Here is a 25,578-nt window from a genome sequence, read left to right on the forward strand (position 1 = left end):
AATTTTTGGATTCTTAAGTGTTTTCAATTCTGTTGGAATATTATTAACACATCCCTTGAAACTGAAGTTTTTCAGATCTTTTCAAAACTGCAGCTGCCAAACCCCTGCTTAATCCAAACCTTGATAGTGAGGTAGTAGCTACTACAGGCCAATATCAAATCTTCCCTTCCTGGGCAGGTTTCTTGAGAAAGCAATTTTTAACCAACTCCACAAATTCCTGAATGAGAACAGTATTCTAGAAAAGTTTCTGTCAGGTTTTATAGCAAACTGCAGCATGGAGACGGCTCCTACCTGAATTGTCAGTGACCTTCGGCACAGCACTGCCAACAGAATCTCAGTTCTAATTCTTCTAGATCTTGGTGCTGCCTTTGACAAAATTGACCGTGGCATTCTCTTAGAGTGTATTGAACTGGGTTGGTCTCTTTGGCAGAGCCCTTAATTGGTTTTGTTCATTTTACTTTGTGTGTCTTGGAGACCAGTTTTCTACGAGATACAGTGTACATTTTGGTGTTGCTCGGGGAAGCTGTCTTGGTTCCCTGCACTTCTTGTACATGCTTCCCTTAGGAGACAACATTAGAGAGCTCAAACTTGATTTCCCAATTATGCAGATGACACACAATTGTAAGGAGAGGTTCATGAAAATGGTTCCAGGGTTGAATAGCTTATCATATGAAGATGGCTCTGGGGCTGTATTCACTATACTTCGGAAGAATGAGAGGTGACCTCACTGAACCCAGGAGAATGGTGAAAGGCCTTGATTGTGTGGATGTGGAGAAAATGTTTCCTATGGTGGGAGAGTATTAAGACAAGAGGACACAGCCTCAGAATAGAGGGGTGTCCTTTTAGAACAAAGATGAAGAGGGGTTTCTTTAGCCAGAAAGTGGTGAATCTGTGGAATTCTTTGCCAAAGGTGGCTGTGGAAGCCAGTCTTTATGTATATTTAAGGCAAAAGTTGGTAGGTTCTTGAATGGTCAAGGCATGAAGCGATATTCGGAGAAGGCAGGAAATTGGGACTGAAAGTAAAATTGGATCAGCCATGATGAAATGGAGAAGCAGAATCGATGGGCCAGATGGCCTTACTCTGCTCCTATATCTGACAGTCTTGTACATTTCAGCTGAGCCTGATAACACCCAGTCTGGTCTGCCGTCTGGTAGGACTGCAATAAACAAATGGATGAGCAAATTCCCAAGACTAAATGAAAATAAAACTGAAATACTTTTGCTTTGATCCAAAGCCAGAAGAGAGAAACTTATTGATAAACTTGGGAACTTGGCTCCCCTTGTAAAATCAGAAGTAACTCACCTGAGTGTTATCCTTGATTCAGATTTGTACTTTAATTCCCACATTTTAAACAAAGTGACCAGAGCAATACTTGAGTAGTATTGCCAAGGTATGTCCATTTGTCACATAATGATGCTGAAAACCTAATTCATGCCTTTATATCAACGCAGACAAGATTACTGCAATGCACGTTTTACTGGCCTTCCAAAGAGCAGTCTATTGACAAACTTCAACTTGTTAAGAACACTGCTGCTAGACATTCAATCAAAAGCAGAGTAAGGGAAGATATCACTTCCTTAATAGCTACTCTGCAGCAGCTTTCTGCATCTTTTAAAATTTATTTTAAAACTCTCTTCACAAACACCAGAAATTTTGCAGATGCTGGAAATCCAAAGCAGTGTACACAAAATGGTGGAGGAACTCGGCAGCCAGGCAGCAGAGATAGTTGGAACGCTCCAGTTCTGATGAAGGGTCGGCTGGTTTCATATGCTGCATTAATGGCAAGTGCTTTTATGGAGTGACAAATTATGTTTTGTTTGAGGAAAGAATCTCATCCAGAATAGTGGTTGGCATCCGTCTGTCTTGAAGGACAATGGGTGATGATGATTATCATCACAAGCCTGGGCGTAAGGTATGGAGATCCTGAGATGCCCAGTCATCAAAATCCCCCTCTCTGCCTCACCAGTGTAGTCCAAAGGAACGTTTATGAAGCAATATGTTTGGCACCAGCTTGGCTGCAGAAGCTGCCGGAAGGATGTTCAATGACGTCCAGTCACCTTAGGGGCTCACTCTGGAATTGCTGTCTGGGTTCACTCCCGTAGCCTTTGTTTCTCCCGAGGCTGCCCACAAGGCAGCGGGGCTACTTACCCATAGTTGGGGATCTGGTTCACGAGCACGAGGGAGTGTCCACGCACCGGTGGGCCTGTGTGCTACCTGTGCAGGGGCCAGACCAGCTCCCCGTCCTCTGTATTCAGCCCGAGTCCGAAAGGAGTCCAGTTCCCATGTGCCACCAGAGAGGAGGCACTACATGAGGCTTGCTGTTGGAGAGGGGATATACTCTCCCATTCAGCTCTCCTTTTCACAAGGCTTCCAGCCAGTGGTGGAAGCTGAAAGTGGGAGTGGCAAACACTACTCGTACACTACCACACTAGATGATCACAACCACCATATTGACACCAGAATACTGCTGGTTGAATAATGCCTAGAAAACGATGTCCATTTGATTTAATGGAATCTTAATTATTGAGTCTCCTGAGGACATCATTATTTTAAATCTCTCACTCATCCCTATCAAAGTATAAAAAATACACACTAGCCATAGGCACTGGAGTTGGAGGGAGTGAATAAATATGGGAGGTGCTACTCAACTAGATTAGTTTGACTTGGAATTGTGGAATATCACCTCCTAAAGTAGGTATTACTTTAGGCCTGTACTCACTGGAATTTAGAAGAATGCCGGGGTGGTGGGGTGAAAGAATCTCATTGAAACCTAGGTGAATGTTGAAAGGTTGGGGGGGATGTGGAGAGAATGTTTCAAATGGTGGGGGTATTGAGAACTAGAGGGCACAGCCTCAAAATTGAGGGGCGACTTTTAAAAACAGAGGTAAGGAGGAATATTTTTAGCAATAGGGTAGTGAAACTGGAATGCTCTGCCAGCCTGCAGCGGGGGCCAAGTCGGTGGGTATATACAGAGCGGAAGTTGTTAGTTTCCTGATCGGTCCGGGCTTCAGAGGGTATGGCAAGAAGACAGGTTGAGAGGGATCTGGGATCAGCCGTGATGAAATAGAGCAGACTTGATAGGCTGAATGACCTAATTCTGCCCCTAGTCTTATGGTCGAAAGTAAACAAGGTTTATTTGCAAGTGGACTACTGTAGATTGGCTACAAGTCATAGCAAGTTAAAATTCAATTTTAACTAAAAAGCTTTGTATATTTCATTATTAATTACCTTGATAATTGTTAGGAATACTATGCTCCTTTGTACGCAGAGGGTCAGATGATCTTCTGTTTTTGCCATGAAGTTTAAATATCTAGAAAATAAAGTGTAACAGTATTAGCAATTTTAGAAAACCATAAAGGCCTTAAACCAGAATTATTAGGCATCATGTATTGGAAGCAAAGTTGTGATGCATATACTGCTATTGCACATGTGCTCACCTAATCCAGGTAACCTTATCTGCTAGTGTTTTTAAACATAAATAATTTAGTTAGCTTCTAATTTTCAGGACTCCAACCTGACCTGGAGTTTGTACCTTTGCTCTTCGTGTAGTTTCTGTTTTGTTTCCTATTTAAAACATGGCATTATGATGAAAGGAATGTGTTAATTACCCAACAGCTTTGCAGTTTAGTAACTTAAATAAGCAAAGGTTTCCTCGTGATCCCAACAGTAAATCCTTTCTACATACATGATCATGCTTCAATAATCAAATAACCTTTCTACTTTCTCATTTAAAAAAAAACAGACTGCAAAAATTCCAAGTTGTGTGGTTAAAGTTGTAAATGCTTTACTGCCAGTGGCTAATTGTCTTCAAGTATAGATCACAGATGTGAAATGACTCATTGCTGCATTTTAAACTCCATGTTAATGGTATAAAAATTTTACTGTTTTATTTGTAGGGTTCATTGCCAAAAACTGCATTGTTTTTTATGATTGGGTTTCAATTTAGACCCTGACCACTTTAGACCAAATTTAAAATGTCTGCTGTAAACAAAAACTTATGGTGCAATTTGTGAGGTTCAAGAATTATTCACTGTAACTAAAATGTAGCATTTTGCCCATATAGGGTCTTAACTGAGCTTTTATTTGTCATGACCTTGGGAGATTCAAAGCACTTTACAGTCAGTGAAACATTTTGGAAATGTTATCTCTGTGACAGTAGGAAATCTTGATAATCTTCCATTTTATGCCACGATCTGGTCTAAGTGTTTTTTTTTAAAACAGGTAATTAGAACATTGAACTTCAAAGATTCAGAGAGAAGTCACTAGATTCATTCTTAGTCTAAAAATATATTAGTTCTCCAGGTAGGTGGAACTGGGCAGGGCCAAAGGTTATGCACACAAGGCTGAAATGAACCGCTGTTCCCTCCAATAGCATAGTGGATCGAATACTAAATGGGTTTGGCACTCCAGCTAAAAATGTTGTTTCTTGATTTCTATCTGTGTGACTGCCAAAGGGGTTTGGATGGGTGGAGTTTAAAGTAGGGTTGCAAGGGGATGGGAATCAGAGTGCCAGAACAGATTGTGGAATGGTTGTGGAGATCGACCTTAGACGTCAGGAATCAAAAGGTTGAGCAGGGTGTGACTAATGCTCTGAGTTGCATTTCAATGTAAGAAGTATTGTAGGAAAGGCAAATATGCTCAGGGCATGGTTCAACACACTGTATCATGATGTTGTAGCTGTTAGTGAGTCTTGCTTGCAGGAGGGCCAGGACTGTAGTTCAACATTCTGAGGTTTAGTTGTTTTAGACGCAACAGAGCAGGAAGGATTAAAGGGGGAGGGTTGGTGTTAATAGCCAGAGAAAATGTGACAGCAGTGCTCCTGATGGACTGGAGTACACATCTAATGAGACTTGATGGTTAGAACTGAGGAATGCGAAAGGAATTAGCACATTAATGGGGCTATATTATAGACCACCCAACTGTCCGCAGGAACTAGAGGAACAAATTTATAGACCGATTGCAGACTGATGCAAGAAATGGGAAGTTGTGACAGCAAGTTTTTTTAAACTTTACATATATTGACTGGGACTCCTGTTCTGTAAAAGGACTAGATGAGCAAACACACGAAAACCTGTAGACTATGGAAGAAAGGGAGAGGGTAACTGATAAGTGAGGAGATGAGAAGGGGAAAGTGTAGCCAGAATGGGGAATGGAAAAAGAAGGAAGGATGAGTGATTATTGGAAGTTAGAAAAATTACTGTACATACCATCAAGTTACAGGCAACCCAGGTGGCTTATGAGGTGATGTTCCTCCAAGCTGAGTTTGGCCTCATCGTGTTCAAAGAGATCATGGGAAGACATGTCAGAGTGGGAATGGGAAGTTAAGTTCTACTAAAATGAAACGGCAGATATGACAACTCCATTGGGCAGTCTGAATGGGACTGATACAATTTGATTGTTCCTAAGTATTTGTAATGTGATGTTTTGTAATTAGGCTTGCAACTGTCCCCTCAGTATAGCAATGGCAAACACCAGAGGAAAGTTTAGAGGCATCAGAACTAGTGTTTTTTTTAAAAAGTGGAGAGTGCCTGGAGCACAGTCAAGGGTAATGGTAGAGGCTGATACAATAGGGACATTTAAAAAGCTCTTAGACACAGGGATGTAATAAAACAAAAGGAGAATTATGGGTTGTGTGGGATGGAAAGGCTAGATTTATCACGGAGTAGGTTTGTATAGGTCAGCACAACCACGTAGATGAAGTGCTGTAATGTTCCAAATTCTATATCCTAGACTGAGGCATGTGAAGCATTTTGAGATTGAAAATAATATCAATGTCAAAAGTAATGACTTTCAAATGAATGTTGGTATTTTGAAGCATGGGTTAGATGCCAAATATTTGACATACTGTTGTAATAGACATCAGGAAGATGAAGGAAGGAGACTTTTGTTTCAGTGACTTCATAATATATTACTGAAATTGGAAGTGTAATAATCTTAGCTGGCAGTCTTCTTTAAGTGTAAGCACCTTGTATTTGAATCCTTGATGATTTTGAATTATTTATCAATTACATTTTCAACTGGGTCTTAGAAAATGTGGTACTTAATTCAAAATCGGATTAAGATCATAAGACCATAAGATACAGGATCAGAATTAAGCCATTTGGCCCATTGAATCCACTCTGCCATTTTATCATGGCTGGTATATATTCCTTCTCAACCCCAATCTCCTGCCTTCGCCTTACATCCTTTCATGTCCTGACTAATCAAGAATCTATCAACCTGTACCTTAAATATACCCAATGATTTGGCCTCCACAGCTGCCTGTGGTAAATACTTCCACAGACCACAGACTCACCACTCTCTGGCCAAAGAAATTTCTTCTCATTTCCATTCTAAAAGAACAACCCTCTTTTCTGAAACTCTGTCCTCCTGAATAGAGCAGATTTAAGAACAGAATTACACTGGTACTTGAGGTCATTATACAGTGCCTATAAAAAGTATTCCCCCCCCCCCCCCCCCGAAGTTTTCATGTTTTATTGTTTTACAACATTGAATCACAGTGGATTTAATTTGGCTTTTTTGACAATGATCAGCAGGAAAGCCTTTTGTGAAAACAGATTTCTACAAACTGGTCTAAATTTATTACAGTTATTAAACATAAAATAATTGATTGTATGATTACTCACCCTATTTAAGTCAGTGTTTAGTAGATGCACCTTTGGCAGCAGTTACAGCCTTGAATCTTTATGGATAGGTCTTTATCTGCTTTACACATCAGGACACTGCAATTTATCTTCAATCTTTGTTACAAAACTGCTCAAGCTCTGTAGGATTGCCTGGAGATCATGAGTGAACAGCATTTTTCAACACCAGCCACAAATTCTCAATTGGATTGAGGTCTGGACTCTGATTTGGCCACTCTAGGACATTAACTTTATTGTTTCTAAGCCATTTCTGTGTAGCTTTGGCTTTATGCTTGGGGTCATCGTCCTGCTGGAAAACAAGTCTATTCTGAAGTCACAGTTCTCTTGCAGACTGCATCAGGTTTTCCTGTATCTTCACAAGCCTTCCAGGGCAGTGAAGCATCTCCACAGCATGATGCAGTCGCCACCATGCTTCACGGTAGGGATGGTGTGTTTTTATGATGTGTAGTGTCTGACTTGTGCCAAATATAGCATTTAATCTGATGGTCAACATGGATACTACTTCCAGCTGACCTCAGGGTCTTCCACATGCCTTCTGGCAAAGTCTAGCTGCATTTCCTGTGAGTCTTTTCAATAGTGGCTTTCTCTTTGCCACTTTCCCATAGCTGCAACTAGTGAAGCAACTGGGCAATAGTTGTATGCACATCTCTTCCATCTCAGCTACTGAAGCTTGTAACTCCTCCAGATTTGTCATAGGTCTCTTAGTGGCTTTCCTTGCTCATCCCCTTCTTGTACAGTCACTCAGTTTTTGAGGACAGCCTGCTCTGGGCAGAATTACAGCTGTGCCATATTCTTGTTGATCGACTTAACTGTATTCCAAGGATATTCAGTGACTTGGAAATTTTCTTCTATCCATCTCCTGACTTGTGCTTGTCTATAACCTTTTTGAAGAATTGCATAAAGTGTTCTCTTTATGGTGTAGATTTTGCCAGGATACTGACTCGCCAGCAGTTGGACCGTCCTGATACAGGTGTATTTTTACTACAATCAATTGAAACAACCTGACTGCACACAGATGATCTCCATTTAACTAATTGCGTGACTTCTAAAACCAATTGACTGCATCAGTGATGTGTTGGTGTGTCATCCTAAAGTACATGAACACTTGTGCAATCAATTATTTTGTGTTTATATTTGTAGTTAATTTAGATCAGTTTGTAGAGATCTCTTTTCATATTGACACGAGTTTTTCTGTTGATCAGTGTCAAAAAAAGCCAAATTAAACTCTCTGTGATTTAATTTTGAAAGACAATAAAACATGAAAACTTCCAAGGGTGTTGAATACTTTTAATAGGCACAGTAAATCATTAATTATCAAATCATATTTTCCAACTTTGTTTATATATTGGATTTCTAATGGCAGAATTGATAAGGGTTAGCCATTTCATACAGTGTATTGGGTTTCAGAAGATTTTTGGTTATTAAGCAAAATTCAAGTGTACAGAATTGAGGATAAAATACTGGCATAGATTAAGGAATGAATTATAGGCGGGGATAGAACAAACAGATCCTTTCTGGATTGCGAGGCTATGACTATGGGGCAGTGGTGGAGTTGGTGTTGTTGCCCATGAGCTCATTTTTTTTTTAATCAAAAAGGGTAAGTAGACAGTAGAGGAATTTTTTACAGAATTAAATTCTAAGGAGACCCATGATGGGCAATCTTTACGATAAATATAATAGGACCAGAAAGTAATATTCCTTATATTGGCAGCCCAATAGTAAAACCTAAAATTGGGTAGGGCTAGTCCACCCATCTCTTTATTTCTTTGTAAGTAAACTTTACTTAAACTAGCTTGTTTATTATTCCAAGTATAAGAGGTTAAAATTGAATCTAAAGAATCAAAGTATGTCTTATGAATAAAAATAGGTAAGGCCTGAAAAAGATATAAAAATTGTTTGTTATCCAGGAGAAAAGTTGACAAGAAATTACTACTTTCTGAGGGAAACAGTTGTTTGTATTGATGATGGTGAAAGTGAGGAAAGGCTCTTAGAAGTTGTTTTGAATGAGCACATGGAAAATGAATCAATGCACAGTTGATTTGACATCTGGCTGAAAACACAAGTGGATTTCCTCGTGGAATGTCATGTATCAAATGCTTGAGGAACTTGGCAAGTCAGGCAGCTTCTGTCGAGGGAAAATTATCAGCTGCACCTTTTATGTTTTGCATGCCAGTAAAACACTTGTTGGGATCATCCTTTTTTTTTAAAACTCTCATCCAGGACTTGGGCCTGTTTGCATATTAATTTCCCACTGGTTTAACCATCTTCTGTCTGATGTGATAGACCACGCTAGGCACTGTTGCCTTTTCGTGCCACCATTGCTCTGTACACCACGATCATCTGGGCGCACAAACAGGTTGAATATTACATTTATTGTTCTACTTTTCTTAAAAAAAAGTACTTGTATTAAGATTGTGAGGAATTGCTGTAGCTGTTGCATTGATCTGAGCCAATTTCTTCCTGATAAAATGTTTAGGCCAGGAGTGATCGAATTTTGTGACACATCCGTGAATCTGCATTTACTAACTGTTGCCATGCTTTTAAGGTCTTTTATTGGTCTAACTTTATGGAGCTGAATGTTACTATTTCATGTATCCCCGACAGTTGTTGAATTATAAATGCAGAACATTGGTATAAAACGCAATGAGCACATTTGCTCATCTTTATTGGAAGCATTGTGTTGCTCCTTAATCATTAGTCTACTTTTAAACCTTAATTGTACCGGAGGAGACTGTTGCCATTTATTTTGTTTCTGCAGAGATCATGAAACAGCAAATAGTTTATGGTTTGGCGTATTAACATTACTGGTACTTCATTTCCAAGGTGGCTGAGGCTACAAGATTTTTAAGACTAGTCAATTTAAATTCTGTTAAATTGAAAAACAAAACTCCACCATTTGGTGAATAGCTCGTTGAATGGCAAGATGCTTTTTTCATTAATGTAACAGTTAGTTTCATTCTGGACTATATGATTTGTATCATTCTGGTACTGAGAGTTCTTTTTACATCAAAGCTAATTATTTAAGGCCATATATTCACAGTTTTGGCATCCCGTTTGTGTAGCCAATGGCCATCCTTGATGCTAATTAGTAAGTAGTCTATCCGATAAGTCGTCTAGTATTACTGTAAATGGAATTCAAAGATCACATGTCTGATTATGGGTATACAATTCTGTAGGTGCAGTGAAATCTAAGTCTTAAGTCTGAAGCTACAGAGTGTACAGGATGCGAAGGTATATTCAGGTACCAAGAACTGAACCTGAACAAGTCTACAGGTTTAACACTGGGTGGGAACCAAGACCATTGCTGTCATGTGGTAAGTTAGAATAAAGCACATTATATGTTTCTGCTTTTGTCTGGAAGATTGTAATATTTTTTCTAGGAGGTAAATAAGTTTTGTATCTGCAAAGTACATACTATTAATACCTAATTCATTGATGTATTGCCTGAGAATCCACTTCAAATTCCAGAAAAGTTTCAGTAGATATTGAATTAAACAAAAATCTTGCATTTATTATTTACGTAGCATTTTCAGCTCAGAAACAATCCCTTTGAGCCAGCCAGTCCATACCCAGACATGCTCCATAGAAACTCCTTTGTTTTTCTTCATCTACTTTTACATCAGTACTGTTTGCCTACTTAGTGATTGAGTCCCATTGGTTGGGTTAAGAGGTTTCTCCTGCATTTCTATTAATTGGTAAGTATATTCCTGGCTCCTGCTTCTGATCTCTTCTGCTTTTGGTTTTGATCTCTTTGGTTTTGCATGCCAAATTCTATATAACTTTCAAAGTCTTCAGTCAAGTAATTCCAGTCTTCTGATTGGAGATGGGAGCTGCAGCATATTCAGTTTCTGATAGGATTAATGTTGCGCTTCTGGTATTGTGCTATTTGTTTTTGCATCTTCTCTAAAATCTTGCACTTAAGAACTGGTAGTGTTGCATTTCCAAAGATCTACATGTTCAACATCTCTTTTCATTATAGGAATTCAAACTGCTTTGTTTCTTTTTAGGTTACTCAGTAGCCTACATAGCTCATTATGCTGATGCCTGTATCTTAGGACCTTATCTAGTTAAATAATTTGCTTGTAGTTCTTGATTCATTCTACCTACATCTGTTGGCTTAACTTCTTGAACTGCAGTCCTTTTGCCAGTTGTGCATATAGGTCACAAAGTTTTGAGTAGTGTTCTATTTTGTTGCATCCTTCTATGTTTGTGTGATCTACAAATTTTGAAGTTGTATCTTTAATTCAGTGTTAAACCATAAGTAAATGGTGAAGAGTAGTGATTTCATCGCTAGTTCATATGGAGCATCCCTTGTTACTTTGTATCCTTTTGGTAGCATTTAACCATTCGTATTTTCTGTTTTGTAGTGATGTTGCTATTCATTTGGTATTTTTTTTCTGACTCCAGACTGTAGCTGAGAGTTTACATATCATTAGTTTAATGATATCTAAATATATTGCATTACTAGATTAACTTTGTCTATTGCAAAGAATTCAATGAGTGGTCAACCAGGATCTGCAATTGATCCTCAATTATTTCAGTTTTAAAGGACATCTTGTATTTATTCACCCTCTGTTTATATGCATGGTGTGAGTATGTTCTTTTACTTTGGCTTCAGTTTCATGCTTAGTTTTGTCATCTGTGGTATTTCCCTGCTGATTGGTTTGTTCTAAACCTTTAGTAGAATGTATTTCCCTTGAATATTTCTGGCCATTTTTAAATGTTTACACTATTTTTCAGTTTCTTTAAGTAATATGTTGGATTTTCTATTAGTTTTCTCATCAAGTAGGTACAGGGGGTTAATTACCAGTGGCAGAAGGCAAGGTGCTCTTTGATATCTGATGTCTGTTCTTAAAGTTCTGTTATCTACAGTACAGGAAACACAAGTTATATACATTTTATATCAATATGACCATATGATAAATCACTGATTTGTTTATGCAATGTTATGTCTTATTTGCCACATTTTGTATTCTTATAGAAATATTCTTTTGCCTATTTTATTACTAGTCTATCTAATGTACAAATTGCATCTCCTAAAACTTATGTAAATATATTCACAATTCTGTTGGGCTACTATTAATCTATTTCTATTAAATAGATTTTTGTGTTAATTTAAGAACATAAGAATTTAAGAAATAGGAGCAGGAATGGGCCATCTGGCCTGTTGAGCCTGCTCTGCCATTCAATAAGATCATGGCTGATCTGACCATGGACTTAGCTCCACTTACCTGTCTTTTCCTCTTAACCTTTAATTCCCCTACAATACACAAATTGCTGAGGTTGCCTCCACTGCTTCGTTGTGCAGAGAATTCCACAAAAATTCATCATCCTTTGGGGAAAAGCAGTTCCTCATCATCTCCATCCCAAACCTTGAGGCTATGTCCCTTCGTTCAAATCTCACCTGTCAGTGGAAACAACTTTCTTGCCTCATCGCTTTCATAATCTTAATTTTTTTTAATAAGATCTCCTCTCATTTTTCTGAATTCCAGCTAGTACAGTCCCAAGCAACTCAATCTCTTCGCATAGTCTAACCCCCTCATCTCTGGAATCAACCTGTTGAACTTTCTCTGCACCACTTCCAAAGCTAGTATTTCTTTCCTCAAGTAAGGAGACCAGAACTGCATGCAGTTCTCCAGATGCAACCTCACCAGCACTCTGTATAGTTGCAGCATAATCTTCCTGCTCTTAAATTCAATCCCTCTTGCTATGAAGACCAACATTTCATTTGCCTTAATAGCCTGTTGTACCTGCAAACCGACCTTTTGTGGTTTATGCCCAAGTTCCTCTGCAGAGCAGCATGCTACAATTTTTTACCATTTAGATAATAATTTGCTCTTCGGTTTTTCTTTCCAAAGTGGATGATCTCGCATTTACCATCATTGTACTCCATCTGCAAGACCTTTGCCCACTCATTTAACCTATCTATATCCCTCTGCAGACTCTCCTTATCTTCTGCACAATTTGCTTTTCCACTCAATTTAGTATCATCAGTGAACTTAGATACACTACACTTGGTCTCCACTTCCAGATCATTAATATATATCGTGAACAATTGTGGCCCAGCACCGATCCCTGCAGCACACCACTGATTGCCAAACAGAGTGACACCCATGTATCCCAACACTCTGCTTTCTATTGGTTAACCAATCCTTTACCCATGCTAATACATCACCCCCAACTCTGTGCATTTGTATCTTATGGATAAGTCATATATGTGATGCCTTATCGAACGCCTTCTGGAATTCCAAGTAAATAACGTCCATCTGTTCCCCTCTATCCATCCACTGTGCTCATTGTATCATTAAAGAACTGCAGTAAGTTTGTCAAACAGGACTCGCCTTTGCTGAATCCACGCTGTTTCTGCATGGTGGATTGATTTCTTTCCAGATGCCTCGCTATTTCTTCTTTAATAATAGCTTCAAGCATTTTCCCAACTACAAATGTTAAACTAACTGGCCTGTAGTTTCCTGCTTTTTGCCTACATCTTTTTTTGAACAGTGGTGTGACATCCGTTGTCTTCCGATCTGCCGGGACCTGCCCAGAGTTCAGAGAATTTTGGTTAATTATCACTAAAGCCTCTCTTATAATGTCTGCCATTTATTTCAGTACCCTGGGATGCAGTCCATCAGGATTTGGGGACTGTATAAATTCAAGCCTACAACTACCTCTTCAGTGGTAGCTATTGTAGCAAGGTCCTTGCCTCCCATCGCATCCATAACATCTCTCTTTGGCATTTAGATGTGTCCTCCACTGTTAAGAGCGACACAAAATTGTCACTTAAAGCCTCTGCCATTTCCTCATTACCCAATATCAATTCCCCCTTCTTGTCCTCCAAGAGACTTATGTTCACTTCAGCCATTCTTTTCCGCTTTATAAAAAATTTACTATCCGTTTTATATTTTGTGCTTGTTTATTTTCTTAATCTAGCTTCCCTCTTTTTTTGCTCACTTAGTGATTTTTTTTTTGTTGCTTTTTAAAGTTTTCCCAATCTTCCAGTTTCCCACCAGTCTTGGCAACTTTGTATGCATGAGCTTTTAGTTTGATGCTTTGCTTTACTTCCTTAGTTATACATGGCTGGCTCTCCCCACCCTTACTGTCCTTGCTTTTAATTGGAATATAGTTTTGTTGAGCACCATGAAAAATCTCTTTAAAAGTCTTCTACTGTTCCTCAGCCATCCCACCGTATAACATGTGTTCCCAGTCTACACTAGCCAAATCCTCCTCCATCCCATTGTAGTTTTCATTGTTTAGGCATAGCATACTGGTTTTAGGTCCTCCATTTGTATGAGATGGATTTACCTAAATAACATTAAATTAATAAAATAGACCAAACCTGGCATGTTTTCCGTAAGGGAAGATCCTGCCTGGCAAATCTGTTGAAATTCTTTAAGGAAAAGTTGAGCAGAAGGCAAAGAGTGGGAATAAACAGGGCATGATTCTGTTTGGCTGCTAGTGATGAGAGATGTTCCACTGAGGTTGCTGTTGGGACCGCTTCTTTTTATGTTGTACGTCAATGATTTGAATGACAGAATTGATAGCTTTTTGGCCAAGTTTCAGGATGATGCGTAAATAGGTGGAGGTGTAGGTAGTGTTGAGGAGAAAGGACTTGGACAGATTAGGAGAATGGTCAAAGAAGTGGCAGATGCAATACAGTGTCGTGAGTGTAAGGTCATGCACTTTGGTAGAAGGAGCAAAAACATAGATTATTTTCTAAACTGAGAGAGGACTAGAAATTTCGAAGTCAAGGGGACTTGAGACTTCTTGTGCAGGATTCCCTAAATGTTAACTTGCAGGTTGAGAGGACTAGAATATAAAAGCAAGGGCATAATGTTGATGTTTATATGCTGGTGAGGCCTCAGTTGGAGGATTTTGAGCAGTTTTGGGCCCCTTATCTGAGGACATTGGGGAGGGTTCAGAGAAGGTTTGCAAGAATGTTTCCGGAATGAAAGTGTTATTGTATGAGGAGGGTTTGATGGCTCTGGGCCAGTACTCAGTGGAATTTAGAAGAACTGGGGGGAGTTGGGGGGGGGGGGGAAGGGAAATCTTTGTGAAACCTATCGAAAGTTGAAAGGCCTAGATAGAGAGTATGTTTTCTATAGTCGGTGAGTCTAGGTCCAGAGGGCACAGCCTCAGAATCAAGGAACATCTATTCAGAACAGAGATGAGGTGGAATGTTTTTAGCCAGAGGATGGTGAATCTGTGGAATACATTGCCACTGGTGGTTAGGTCATTGGGTGTTTTTAAGGCAGAGGTTGATAGTTTCTTGATTAGTCAGTGTGAAACATTACTTGAGAAGGCATGAGAACTGGGGTGAGAGCGACAATGGATCAGCCACGGTGAAATGATGAAGCAGACTCGATGGGCTGAATGACTTAATTCTACTCCCATGTTTTATAATCTTATTTGACCTCATAACATTTTAGAAATGGTGTTTGTCACTTAGGACAATATTTTCAGCCAGATCAGAAATTCTTTATGCTGCTGAGTGGATCTCTAAATGCCAAAAAAGTGTTCTTACCAACAATCTCTCTCTGTTTTCCTTTATTAAATTCAGTGTTATGTTATGGTAAATGTAGAAGAGCATAGATGGCAAGGAAAAGAATTGTCAAAGACATTTGTGACACCTTTTATGAAGGGTGATAGGATGCTACTTCCCAAATGTCCCTGCCATGTTTCTGTAGTGCTCAGAAATCTTCACCAAGATTTAAGGAACCAGGATGCAAATACAGATGGAAGAATTCATTAAGATCATGACTAATCGGAAGTTCATTTTCCCGTCAAAAACCTTTAGAATTGTTGTGTCATTCTGCTGAAGTATGTTAATCCATTACATTGAAATTGGATAATTCACAAGGCAAATCATTTTTTTCAGTCTTTCTTTGCTTGTTATTTCTTTTTACATAACATGCTATATTTAAGGCTAGCTTTGTTGGGACTACTGGATTCCATGTCAGTATTGAAACCTGAGGTACTACCAAGACAACCCTTGGCAGCAACAACTGCAAAAGCTTGAATTTTGTGATTGTTTGCAATTGAAAACTTAGTTTCTTAGCAGCAGTTTGGGCATTGTCTGTGACAACTTCATTTCTCATCATAAAGATTCAGCTGCACAGGTTGTGGCATGAATTGTGATTATTGCACAATGCTTGTCTTAAAAGTAAAAAAAAGTTCTTGTAATTAAAGTGGTATTTAAGGTTTTTGTTTCAATACGATATGGGTTCAGAGACAATTGAAAATGATAAATGATATTTCTCCCTCCGTGTTCAGATCCGATTTCCTGACGAGTGGAATTGAGCATTATAATTAAGATTAAATTTTTGATGTCTACAGGGAAACCTTTCTTTAACCATTCATAAAATGCTAAGTGGTTTTAGTCCAAGAGCTGGCATGAAAGAGAATATAACCTATAGATGTTTTTCTTCAATTGTGGATGGGCCCTGTCTTGCACAAAATATAAAGCAGTCATTGCTGTTTTTATTTTGGCCTTGAATTGGTTAATTTTAATCTTAAGTTTTTTTTTATAATACACAATTGATTTACCAGTGCCCAGTTGTCATGACTACAGTGTTGACAACTTTTGGATTTTTTTTAACCTGGAATGGCTTCAGGCCTAGATTGTTGCCCAATTATGTAATGTTATTTACTTTTCTAAAATTATCCTTAAGAACCAAACACTTGAGGATCCCTACTGTTGAATACAATATGCCCTTAAATGTGACATTTAGAATCTATATTCAGGTAAAAAACTATTAAGTCCTGAAGTGTCTTGTAGTTTCACTTGTAGACACCGTACTGAAGATGACCTTATTTATATAATCTGCCTATAATACCTTATGGAGTGAACACGGGGGTGGCAAGATAGTCTAGTTATTACAGCTAGCACTGATCAGGATTCAGATGTCTGCGTCGGCACTCTGGTTTCCAAAGACTTCGTGTTAGGGTTAGTGAATCGTAGGCATGCTATGTGGATGCTGGAATTGTGGTAATACTTGTGCACTACCCAGCACAATCCTTGCTGACCGATCTAACTCACTTCGCTGCATGCTTTATTGTACATGTGACAAATAAGGCTAATCTTTAATCGTTCATCTTTCTTAATGACACATTGTTGAGGTGATAGTTCTGAGGTCCAGCTATAGATCTTGTAATGTTACTGTGACACTGTAATTTCCTTTGGGATCAATATACAGTAGTATCTATCTATCTAGATGTCTTTCTTCACAGCTTTCCTTCTGATTTGTTGGTTATAGTTATCATTACCTCTGATGGGAGTTGAAAAACTGAGTGTCAGAGTTGTATATTGGACCATAGTGTAAAAATTTCAGTTTGACCCAGGAAAATCATCAGCAGGCTGTACTAATCTACAGTAAATGGGCCAGATAAATGAGATTAGCACAAGTGATGTTAACACAATTTCGATTTGTCATTTTGTTCCAGTTTGCTACCCAGACCCAAGTTTAGCTACTCTCAATGTTTTGAATTGGTCAAAATATCGTGACCCTAGATATTGGATTAGAGTAGAAAGCATTTGCCCCTTTCTGAATGCATAAATCACATGATATATATCCACTTCTGGTGGATGACGTGGCCATCGTCAGCAACAGTATATAATGCACTTCCTGTCATCATTCACCCTTCTGTTGTCATTTCTCTGCCATATTTCTCCCATGTAGTCATGCTATAACAACAGAAATTGCATGTAAAGCTTGTAATCCTCCACCTTCATCATTCACTCACTGTTAAAACTTAGAAGTTGAACACCATGTGATTTAATGGGTCACCCAGACTTGCCACAGGAATTAGTTAAAATTCCACATTTTGAATAAAGTGGATTCTGGTGAATTGAGACCAATCAGATCTAGTATATTTTGGCCCAATTAAACGGCTGCCGCAATTAACCGAAGTTTCATCGAAATAGTTAAAAAGGTTTTTTTTTAAAAGGCAAACTAATTAACAAATTGTGTATTTAAAGAAATACAGAACAAATTGGAACAACACCAATGGTACTACAGTACTATAAAACTATGTATTGGTTCGTGATAGTTACTAACAGAGGAATTCAATACAATGAACAAAATCAGTGCAGACACCTAGTGCAGATAATGGATTGTCTTCATATAATTCTTTCAATGGTTACATCCTAATCTTCATTTACATTGCAACATTCAAGATGATTTATTGATACCTTCAAATACTTTATATTTCTTAACTTGATGTCGAAGTGAGATAATTTCATTGTACGCTTTTTAGCTTTTTAGCGTTTCCAAGCCTGAAAGATTGAAGCTGCAGTGAGCAAAACAGTTCTGAATTGTCTTTTTGCTTATTTCTCATCAACTATCAGTGACAAAAATCACTGATTTTTTTTTTAACACAAACACACACTGGAGCTATTTGAATACTGTCTGCTTTAAGAATGGTGTAGTGTCTATCGACCATTATTTTGCATAACTGACGCTAGTTAGAACCTGTTCGGCTAGTCTCCTGCCCCAGTTAAGCCTCATAGTGTCACAAATAAACAGAATCCCAACTATTTTCTTGATTTGTTTTTGTTCTGTACGAGTTGTCCTGATTAAGACTAACCAGTGGCCCAATTAAATGGAATCCACTGAACTTGTATTATACTCCATAATCCCTTTTCTCTCAAAGGGCAAAGAATGCCATCCAGTGTTGTTGCTTTCCACATATCCCTCCATCTCATCAAGCCAGTGAAACTCTGTGAACCCTTTGCAAAGTTTTTGCATTGATGTTTCTTACAACACAGAAGGATGCTATTTGGCACACGGGATGCATGTCCACTCGCTATTGAGTAATCAAGAGTCCTATTGTCCCTTTTGTATTTCTGTAATCCCTTCTCTCTCCCATACCTTTTGATACTGTTTTGCTTTTTATCTACAGCAGGAGAGAATAATAGCAAATTAAGCACCCAGGGACAGCTTTATGATGTGGAGGGAAATGGAGAACTAAGAGAACCTTTGTGGTGAATTTTTGAAAATTATTTACCATTAGCAGAGATATTAAAATACATTAAATATAAACAGTGGGAAGAATGTTCCAACACGCGCGTGCAAATCTGAAAACCTGCATATCCCTATGTCTACCATTGAGAGTGTTTGAAAGACACTACACTTGCTCTGTTTTACTTCCCAGAATTAGATCCATCGAACTTGTTGAGTAGAAACAAGTAATTAATAAAGCTTACCTTTTAAACAGTTTTTTTTTTGTGAATCTTGCCCTCCATTTTCTTTGTGCTGTATACCCTCTGCTGTCCCAAGTCTATATTAAGGTAATTGAAGTCCACCATTGCTGTTGTTTCTTTTACAGTCTCTTGAGATTTTCCCACAGTTTTTCCTCCTCTGTTTCATCCAATATATTGAACAACCAGCATGTAATGATTCCCTTGCAATGCTATAGTAAGTACTTAAAATATTTAAAACTAGTCTGTAGAGCTGTAACAATATCTACACAATTGCCATGACTGGTCTCTGCTCTTTTTAATTTGTTTTCTCTCCTGACTGTGTCCCATTTCCTGCCCGTGTTTACAGGTGGTGTCTTCTATAGCCCCTTTTTCATAACCTATATTCCAGCTGTAACTTGCCATACTTTTTCATTAGTTCCCTTATTAGCCCACATGCAAACCATGATGCTGCTGTGATCTTCTCCAGTTAATTCCTGCTCTATTCTTTTGATGCAGTAATCCTACTTTCCTTGCTGCTTGAATTGTGTGTGCCTTGTATTGCTACTGCTGTTGTGGTTCTGCTGTTGGCAATCCACCCTCTACCAGTTTGTTTAAAGCCTGTTTATTTTTATATCTTTCTGCAGGAGTATGTGGCTGCTGTGGTGCATTGCGCCCAAGATACAAACGCCTGGTGGATAACATTTTCCCTGAAGATCCAAAAGTAAGTCAACTTTTACTTGCTGAATTTTTTTTTCAATCATAAATGTTTAAGCTAATCACAACATTCTGGAATGGTTCTGGAGGACAGGAAAATCGCAAATGGCAAATGTCACTCCATTCTTGACCGGCTGTATCACACAATACACACAGAACGCTGGTGTAACACAGCAGACCAGGCAGCATCTATAAGGAGAAGCACTGACGACGTTCCGGGCCGAGATCCTTCGTCAGGACTCTCGGCTTGAAACGTCGACAGTGCTTCTCCCTATAGATGCTGCCTGGCCTGCTGTGTTCCATCAGCATTTTGTGCGTGTTGTTTGAATTTCCAGCATCTGCAGATTTCCTCGTTGGCTGTATCACAGCTTGGGGTATGGAAATATCAATGTCCTAAAACAGAAAATCCTACAAACGTAATGAATATAGCCATGTCCTTTATTATTGAGCACATCTGCATGGAATGTTTCATCATAGGAAATCAGCATCCATCATGAAGGCCCTCTGCCACTTAATTCCCCTTCCTCATCACTGAACTGTTACCACCACCTGTGGACTCACTTTCACAGACTCTTCACCTCGTCCTCAATACTTACTGTTCGTTAGATTATTTATTATTATTATTTCTTTCCTTTTCATATTTGCAGTGTGTTATCTTTTGTACACTGGTTGTCTGCCATGTTACTGCATCTTTCATTGATTCTATTACGGTTATTGGATTTATTGAGTATGCCTGCAAGAAAATAAGTTTCAGGACTGTATATAGTGACAAATATGTACTTTGATAATTTATTTTGTATTGAGAAGAGAAGGAGGCAGAAGAAAGGAAATTGCAGGTTGGGAAGATGTCGGTGTCCATTATTAAGGATGAGGTTTTGGGGAACTTAGAGGCACATGGTAACATAGGCCAAAGTCAGCATGGTCTCCTTTAAGGGTAACTCTTACCTGACAAATCTGTTGGAATTCTTTGAGGAGATAACAGGGAAGATAGACAAACAGTGGATGTTGTTTACTTGGATTTTCAGAAAATCTTTGACAAGGTGCAAATGCTTAATAAGATAAGAGCCCATGGTATTACAGGAAAAATCCTAACATTTAGAAGATTGGCTGACTGGCAGGAGGCAAAGAGTGGGAATAAAGGGGCCTTTTTCTGGTTGGCTACTGGTGACTACTGGTGTTTTGCAGGGGTTGGTATTGGGACTGCTTCTTTTAATGTTATCTGTGAATGATTTGGATACTGGAATTGATGGCTTTGTGGGCACATTTGCAGAAGATACAAAAATAGGTGGAGGGGCAAGTAGTGTTGAGGAAGCAGGAAGTCTGCAGAAGGACTTGACAGAGTGGGAGAATAGGAAAAGAAATGACAGATGGAATATAGTGTTAGGAAGTGTATGGTCATGTACTTAGGTAGAAGGAATAAAAGTGTAGGTTGTTTTTCCAAAAGGAGAGATCTCTCACAACATCTGACATGCAAAGAGACTTGGGAGCCCTGGTGCAGGATTTCCTGAAAGATATCTTGCATTTTGAGTCTGGTAAGAAAGACAAATGCAATGTTAGCATTCATTTTGAGGAGACTAAAATATACAAGCAAAAATGTAATGCTGAGGTTTTATGTGGCATTGGTCAGACCACACAAAGTATTGTGAGCAGTTTTGGGCTCCTTCTCTTAGAAAAGACGGGTTGGCCTTGGTGAGGGTCAGAGGAGGTTCGTGAGAATGATTCAGGGAATGCAAGGGTTAACATATGAGGAATGTTTGATGGCTATGTGCCAGTACTCACTGGAGTTTAGAAGAATGAAGGGGAATCTCATTGAAAACTCTCAAATATTGAAAGGTTTGGATAGAGTGGAAGTAGGAAAGATTTTTCCTATAGTAGGTGAGTCTAAGACCAGAGGGCACAGCCTCAGACTAGAGGGACTTTAACTTAGAACAGAGAAGAGGAGGAGCTTCTTTAGTTAGAGGGTAGAGAATCTGGAGAATTCATTGCTGCAGTTGGCTATGGAGGCCAAGTCATTGGCTATATTTAAATCGGAGGTTGATAAGTTCTTGATTTGTCAGTGTGTCAAAGGTTTCAGGGAGAATGGATTGAAAGGGACAATAAATCAGTTATGATGGAATGGCTGAGCAGACTAAATAGGTCGAATGGCCTAAGTCTGCTTCTGTTTCTTATGGTTTAATCCAAAAGACATATAATGTAATTTAGTAAACTAACCAAATTCTGTCCATTTTTTTTATTTCACTGGGACTAATTTAATAATTGATATACTAGAAAAAAATGTTTGCATAAGTCATTAATTATAGAAAACTTGTGATTGTCCAGAGGTCCAATCTAATTTAACCTAAGAATTATAGATTATTAGCCATAGATTACATCTGTTAATGCTTCAGATTGTCAATGCCAAAGGGAAGTTTATTATCTGAGTGTGTACATGTCACTACATGCAATCCTGAGATCTTTTCCTGCGGGCATACTTAGCAAATCAATTGAACAGTAACTGTAAGTAGGATCGATAGAAAACAAAGTGTGCAAGTGCAGATATAAATAAATATCCATCAATAAGGAGTATGAAATAATAAGATAAGAGCTCTTAAATGAGTGTAGTTAACCCCTTTTGTTCAAGAACCTGATGATTGAGGGGTAGTAACTGTTTCTGGACCAGGTGGCGTGAGTCATGAGGCATTTGGACTTTCGACCTGATGCTAGCAGTGAGAAAAGAGCATGGGCCTGGGTGGTGAGGATCTTTGATAATGGATGCTGCTTTCCTATGATGATGTTTCATGTTGATGTGCTCAGTGGTTGAGAGGGTTTCACCTGTGATGTACTGGGCCAAATCCACTGCCTTTTTTTATTTCTACTCAAAGTCGTTGGTGTTCCCATACCAGATTATAATGCAGCCAGTCATCACACTTTCGTCTACACATCTATGGAAGTTTTGAGGTTTTTGATATGCCAAATCTCTGCAGACTCCTGAGGAAATAGAGGCAATGTTCTGCTTTCTTTACAATTATATTTATATGATGGGGCCAGTACACACCCAGGTAAAGTTACTGAGCCTCTCCACCTCTGATCCTTCGATGATTGTGGACCTCTGGTTTCCCTCAACTGAAGTCTACAATCTGTTTCTTGGTCTTATTGACATTGAGTGAGAGGTTGTTGTTATTACACCACTCAGCCAAATTTTCATTCTCCCTTCTGAATGCCGTTTGATCTCCACCTTTGATACAGCCCACAACAGGTATATGGTGTTGGAGCTGTGCTTGGCCACAGCGTCGTATGTGTGGAGCGGGTAGAGCAGTGGGGTATACATCCTTGCTATGCTGCTGGACATAGTGGAGGAAATGGTTTTGCCTACTGGGACTGACTAAGGTCCACAAGTGAGGAAATCCAGGATCCCGTTGCACACAGGGGTGTTGAGGACCAAGTCTTGGAGTTTCCTGATTAGTTTTGAGGGGATGATGGTGTTAAATGCTGAGCTGTAATTGATAAAGGACATCCTGATGTATGCATCTTTACTGTCAAGATGTTATAAGGTTATGTTCAGAGCCAACAAGATAGCAACAGGTCTACAGCAGATGCTTTGGTAGGTGAATTGGAGTGGGTCCAAGATGCCACTCAGACAAGCGCTGATATAGTTCAATAGCAGCCTCTCAAAACACTTCATCACTGTAGATGCAAGTACGACTGAGTGACAGTTATTCTGACAGGTTACTATGCTGCTTTTCGGCTGTACGATTGAAGCCTGCTTGAAGCAGGTGGGTACCACACACTGCCACAGTGAGACATTGAAGATATCCGTGAATATACCGGCCAGTTGGTCAGCACAGGTCTTCAGTACTCGGCCGGGTACTCTGGCCAGACTAGATGCTTTCCTTGGATTCACCCTGTTGAAGGCAGTCCGCACGACATCTTCAGATACTGAGACCAAAGGATTATTGGAAGACATGGGGGCGTGTGACGGTTCCTGATTCTGGTGGTCAGAACAAGCTTAGAAGGCATTGCGCTGATCTGGAGGTGGAGCTCTGCTGTCCCCTATGTTGCAAGATTTACTGTTGTAGGAGGTTATGGCATTCAAACCCTGCCACAGCTGTCAAGCATCTCTCATTGATTCCAGTTTAGTCCGGAATCTCCAATATGTCCATGAGGTGGCTTTCCGGAGATCATACCTGCTGTGCTTGTAGCATTCTTGATCTCTATACTTGAATGCCTCTGATCTGGACTTCATTGTCCATCCTGGGCTTCTGATTGGGGAAAACCATGAAATGTTAGTCAGTGATGTTTTTGGAGCAGAAGGGGTGAACTTTGCCATCAGGTGTGAGAAAATGCCCCTCAATCTCCAGGATTAGTGAGAGAAATTACATTAGTAAGAAAATAAATACAACCTGTGAATACACACCAGAGAATAATGACCTTTGCAGCATACTGCAAATGCTGGAGGAACTCAACAGGCCAGGCAGCATCTATGGATAAAAGTATAGTCGACATTTCGGGAGATTCCCCTTTACAGGACCTGCATTTTGTGTGTGTGTGTGTTGCCTAGGTTTCCAGCATCTGCAGATTTTCTCATGTTAATAATGACCTTTATTATACTTGTCAAAATGTTTGAAATAGTTCATTGTACTGATTGAAATTGCCCTTCAAGATTGCTTCATGATTGGTATTGATCTGGTGAGTTGTTTCAATGGAAATTATACCGTCCATTACTGGTTCTTACTAAGTGGATTGTTAGATGTGAATTAAAAGTTGCTACTTGAAGGAAATCTTGTTTGTATCACTTCAATTATATAGTTATTGTAGGGTGAGATTGGTATTCCGATGTACAGTCATTCTGCTCACTTAATAGCTTTTCACTTCAGCCATTTTGCTGAATGATCTAATTGAGCACTAAATGTCCAAAAAGCATTTGTAGGACTAAGATAATTTGGATCACCATCAGGTTTGTTATCACTAATGTATGTCATGAAATTTAGTGTTTTGTGAGAACAGTACAGTGCAAGACAAACATTACTATAAAATTACAAAAGGGAATAGCACAAAAGAGGAATAGTGCGGTGGTATTAATGGTCCATTCAGAAATCCGATGGCAGAGAGGGGAAAATGTTCATTGTGGGTCGTTAGGCTCCTTTACCTCCTCGCCGATGTTAGCAATGAAAAGGTGTGTCCCAGATGGTGTGGGGTCTTGGCAATGGATGTTGCTTCTTGAGGCACTGCCGTTTATAGATATCGTCGGAGGTGTATGGGCTTTGTCCACAATGGAGCTGTCCCGAGTCTACAGCCTCCTGCACATTGGCGCCTCTATACCAGGCAGCGTCAAAACTCATCAGAAAGTTCTCCACTGTATAGCTGCAGAGGTTTGCTTGGGTCTTTGGTGACATACAAAATTTCCTAAAACTCCTAATGAAGAATAACTGCTGGTGTGCTTGCTTCATCACTACATTAATGTGCTATTCAAAGGGCAGAATAGATTGATGGAGAATGCATTACAAATACTGGTCAGAAACTGGGTATTGAAGGAGACCATACTATATAAATCCCAACAGAGATCCTGTGTCAGGTAGATGAAGGCATTTGTTTTTTTTTAATATACCTTATGGTGGTAGCTGTATCAATTGCTGGGAAAGTGTATCAAACATTGAGGGAGAATTAGAAATATACTAAATATTGCTGTCATGTCAATGCCTACTCTACAACGAAGACGTGTTTCAAACTAGTATAAGGTATCTGTTCTTTGATTATTTCATTTGACTTAGTGAGAACTGGCAAATGAGTTATACTTGAAATAGACTGCCAATTGAATTGATCTCCACTAAATTAGTTGGATTGATCCTTTCTATTGTTGATACATGATTCTAAATCAATTCAAGTTCAAGTTTATTGTCATCTGACTGTGCGTATATACAACCAAATAAAACCACATTCCTCTGAACCACGGTGTACCCACAATATATATCACACATAAAGTAAAATATTATACTATAAATAAGTTAATAAAATATTCAAAATGTATGTAGTAAAGCACAGCACAGGTAAACAGTACAGTAAAC

General features: G+C 39.1%; 1 protein-coding gene across 7 annotated transcripts in view; it reads left to right on the forward strand.

Annotated features, from left to right (window-relative positions):
• The window catches only part of LOC132399553 (protein EFR3 homolog A-like), a 154,625-nt gene that overhangs the window by 13,992 nt on the left and 115,055 nt on the right, over positions 1 to 25,578 (forward strand). For 2 of the 7 annotated variants that reach the window (XM_059980081.1, XM_059980072.1), the window contains exon 3: positions 19,468 to 19,544. In XM_059980081.1, the coding sequence (XP_059836064.1) occupies positions 19,468 to 19,544 (77 nt within the window). Of the gene's footprint in view, positions 1 to 9,821; positions 9,960 to 18,543; positions 18,626 to 18,969; positions 19,059 to 19,467; positions 19,545 to 25,578 lie in introns of those variants that run through there. The other 5 variants (XM_059980053.1, XM_059980036.1, XM_059980063.1 and 2 more) reach the window with 5 other exon arrangements.

This window comes from Hypanus sabinus, chromosome 1 (assembly GCF_030144855.1).
Source record: "Hypanus sabinus isolate sHypSab1 chromosome 1, sHypSab1.hap1, whole genome shotgun sequence".
Classification (NCBI taxonomy): domain Eukaryota; kingdom Metazoa; phylum Chordata; class Chondrichthyes; order Myliobatiformes; family Dasyatidae; genus Hypanus; species Hypanus sabinus.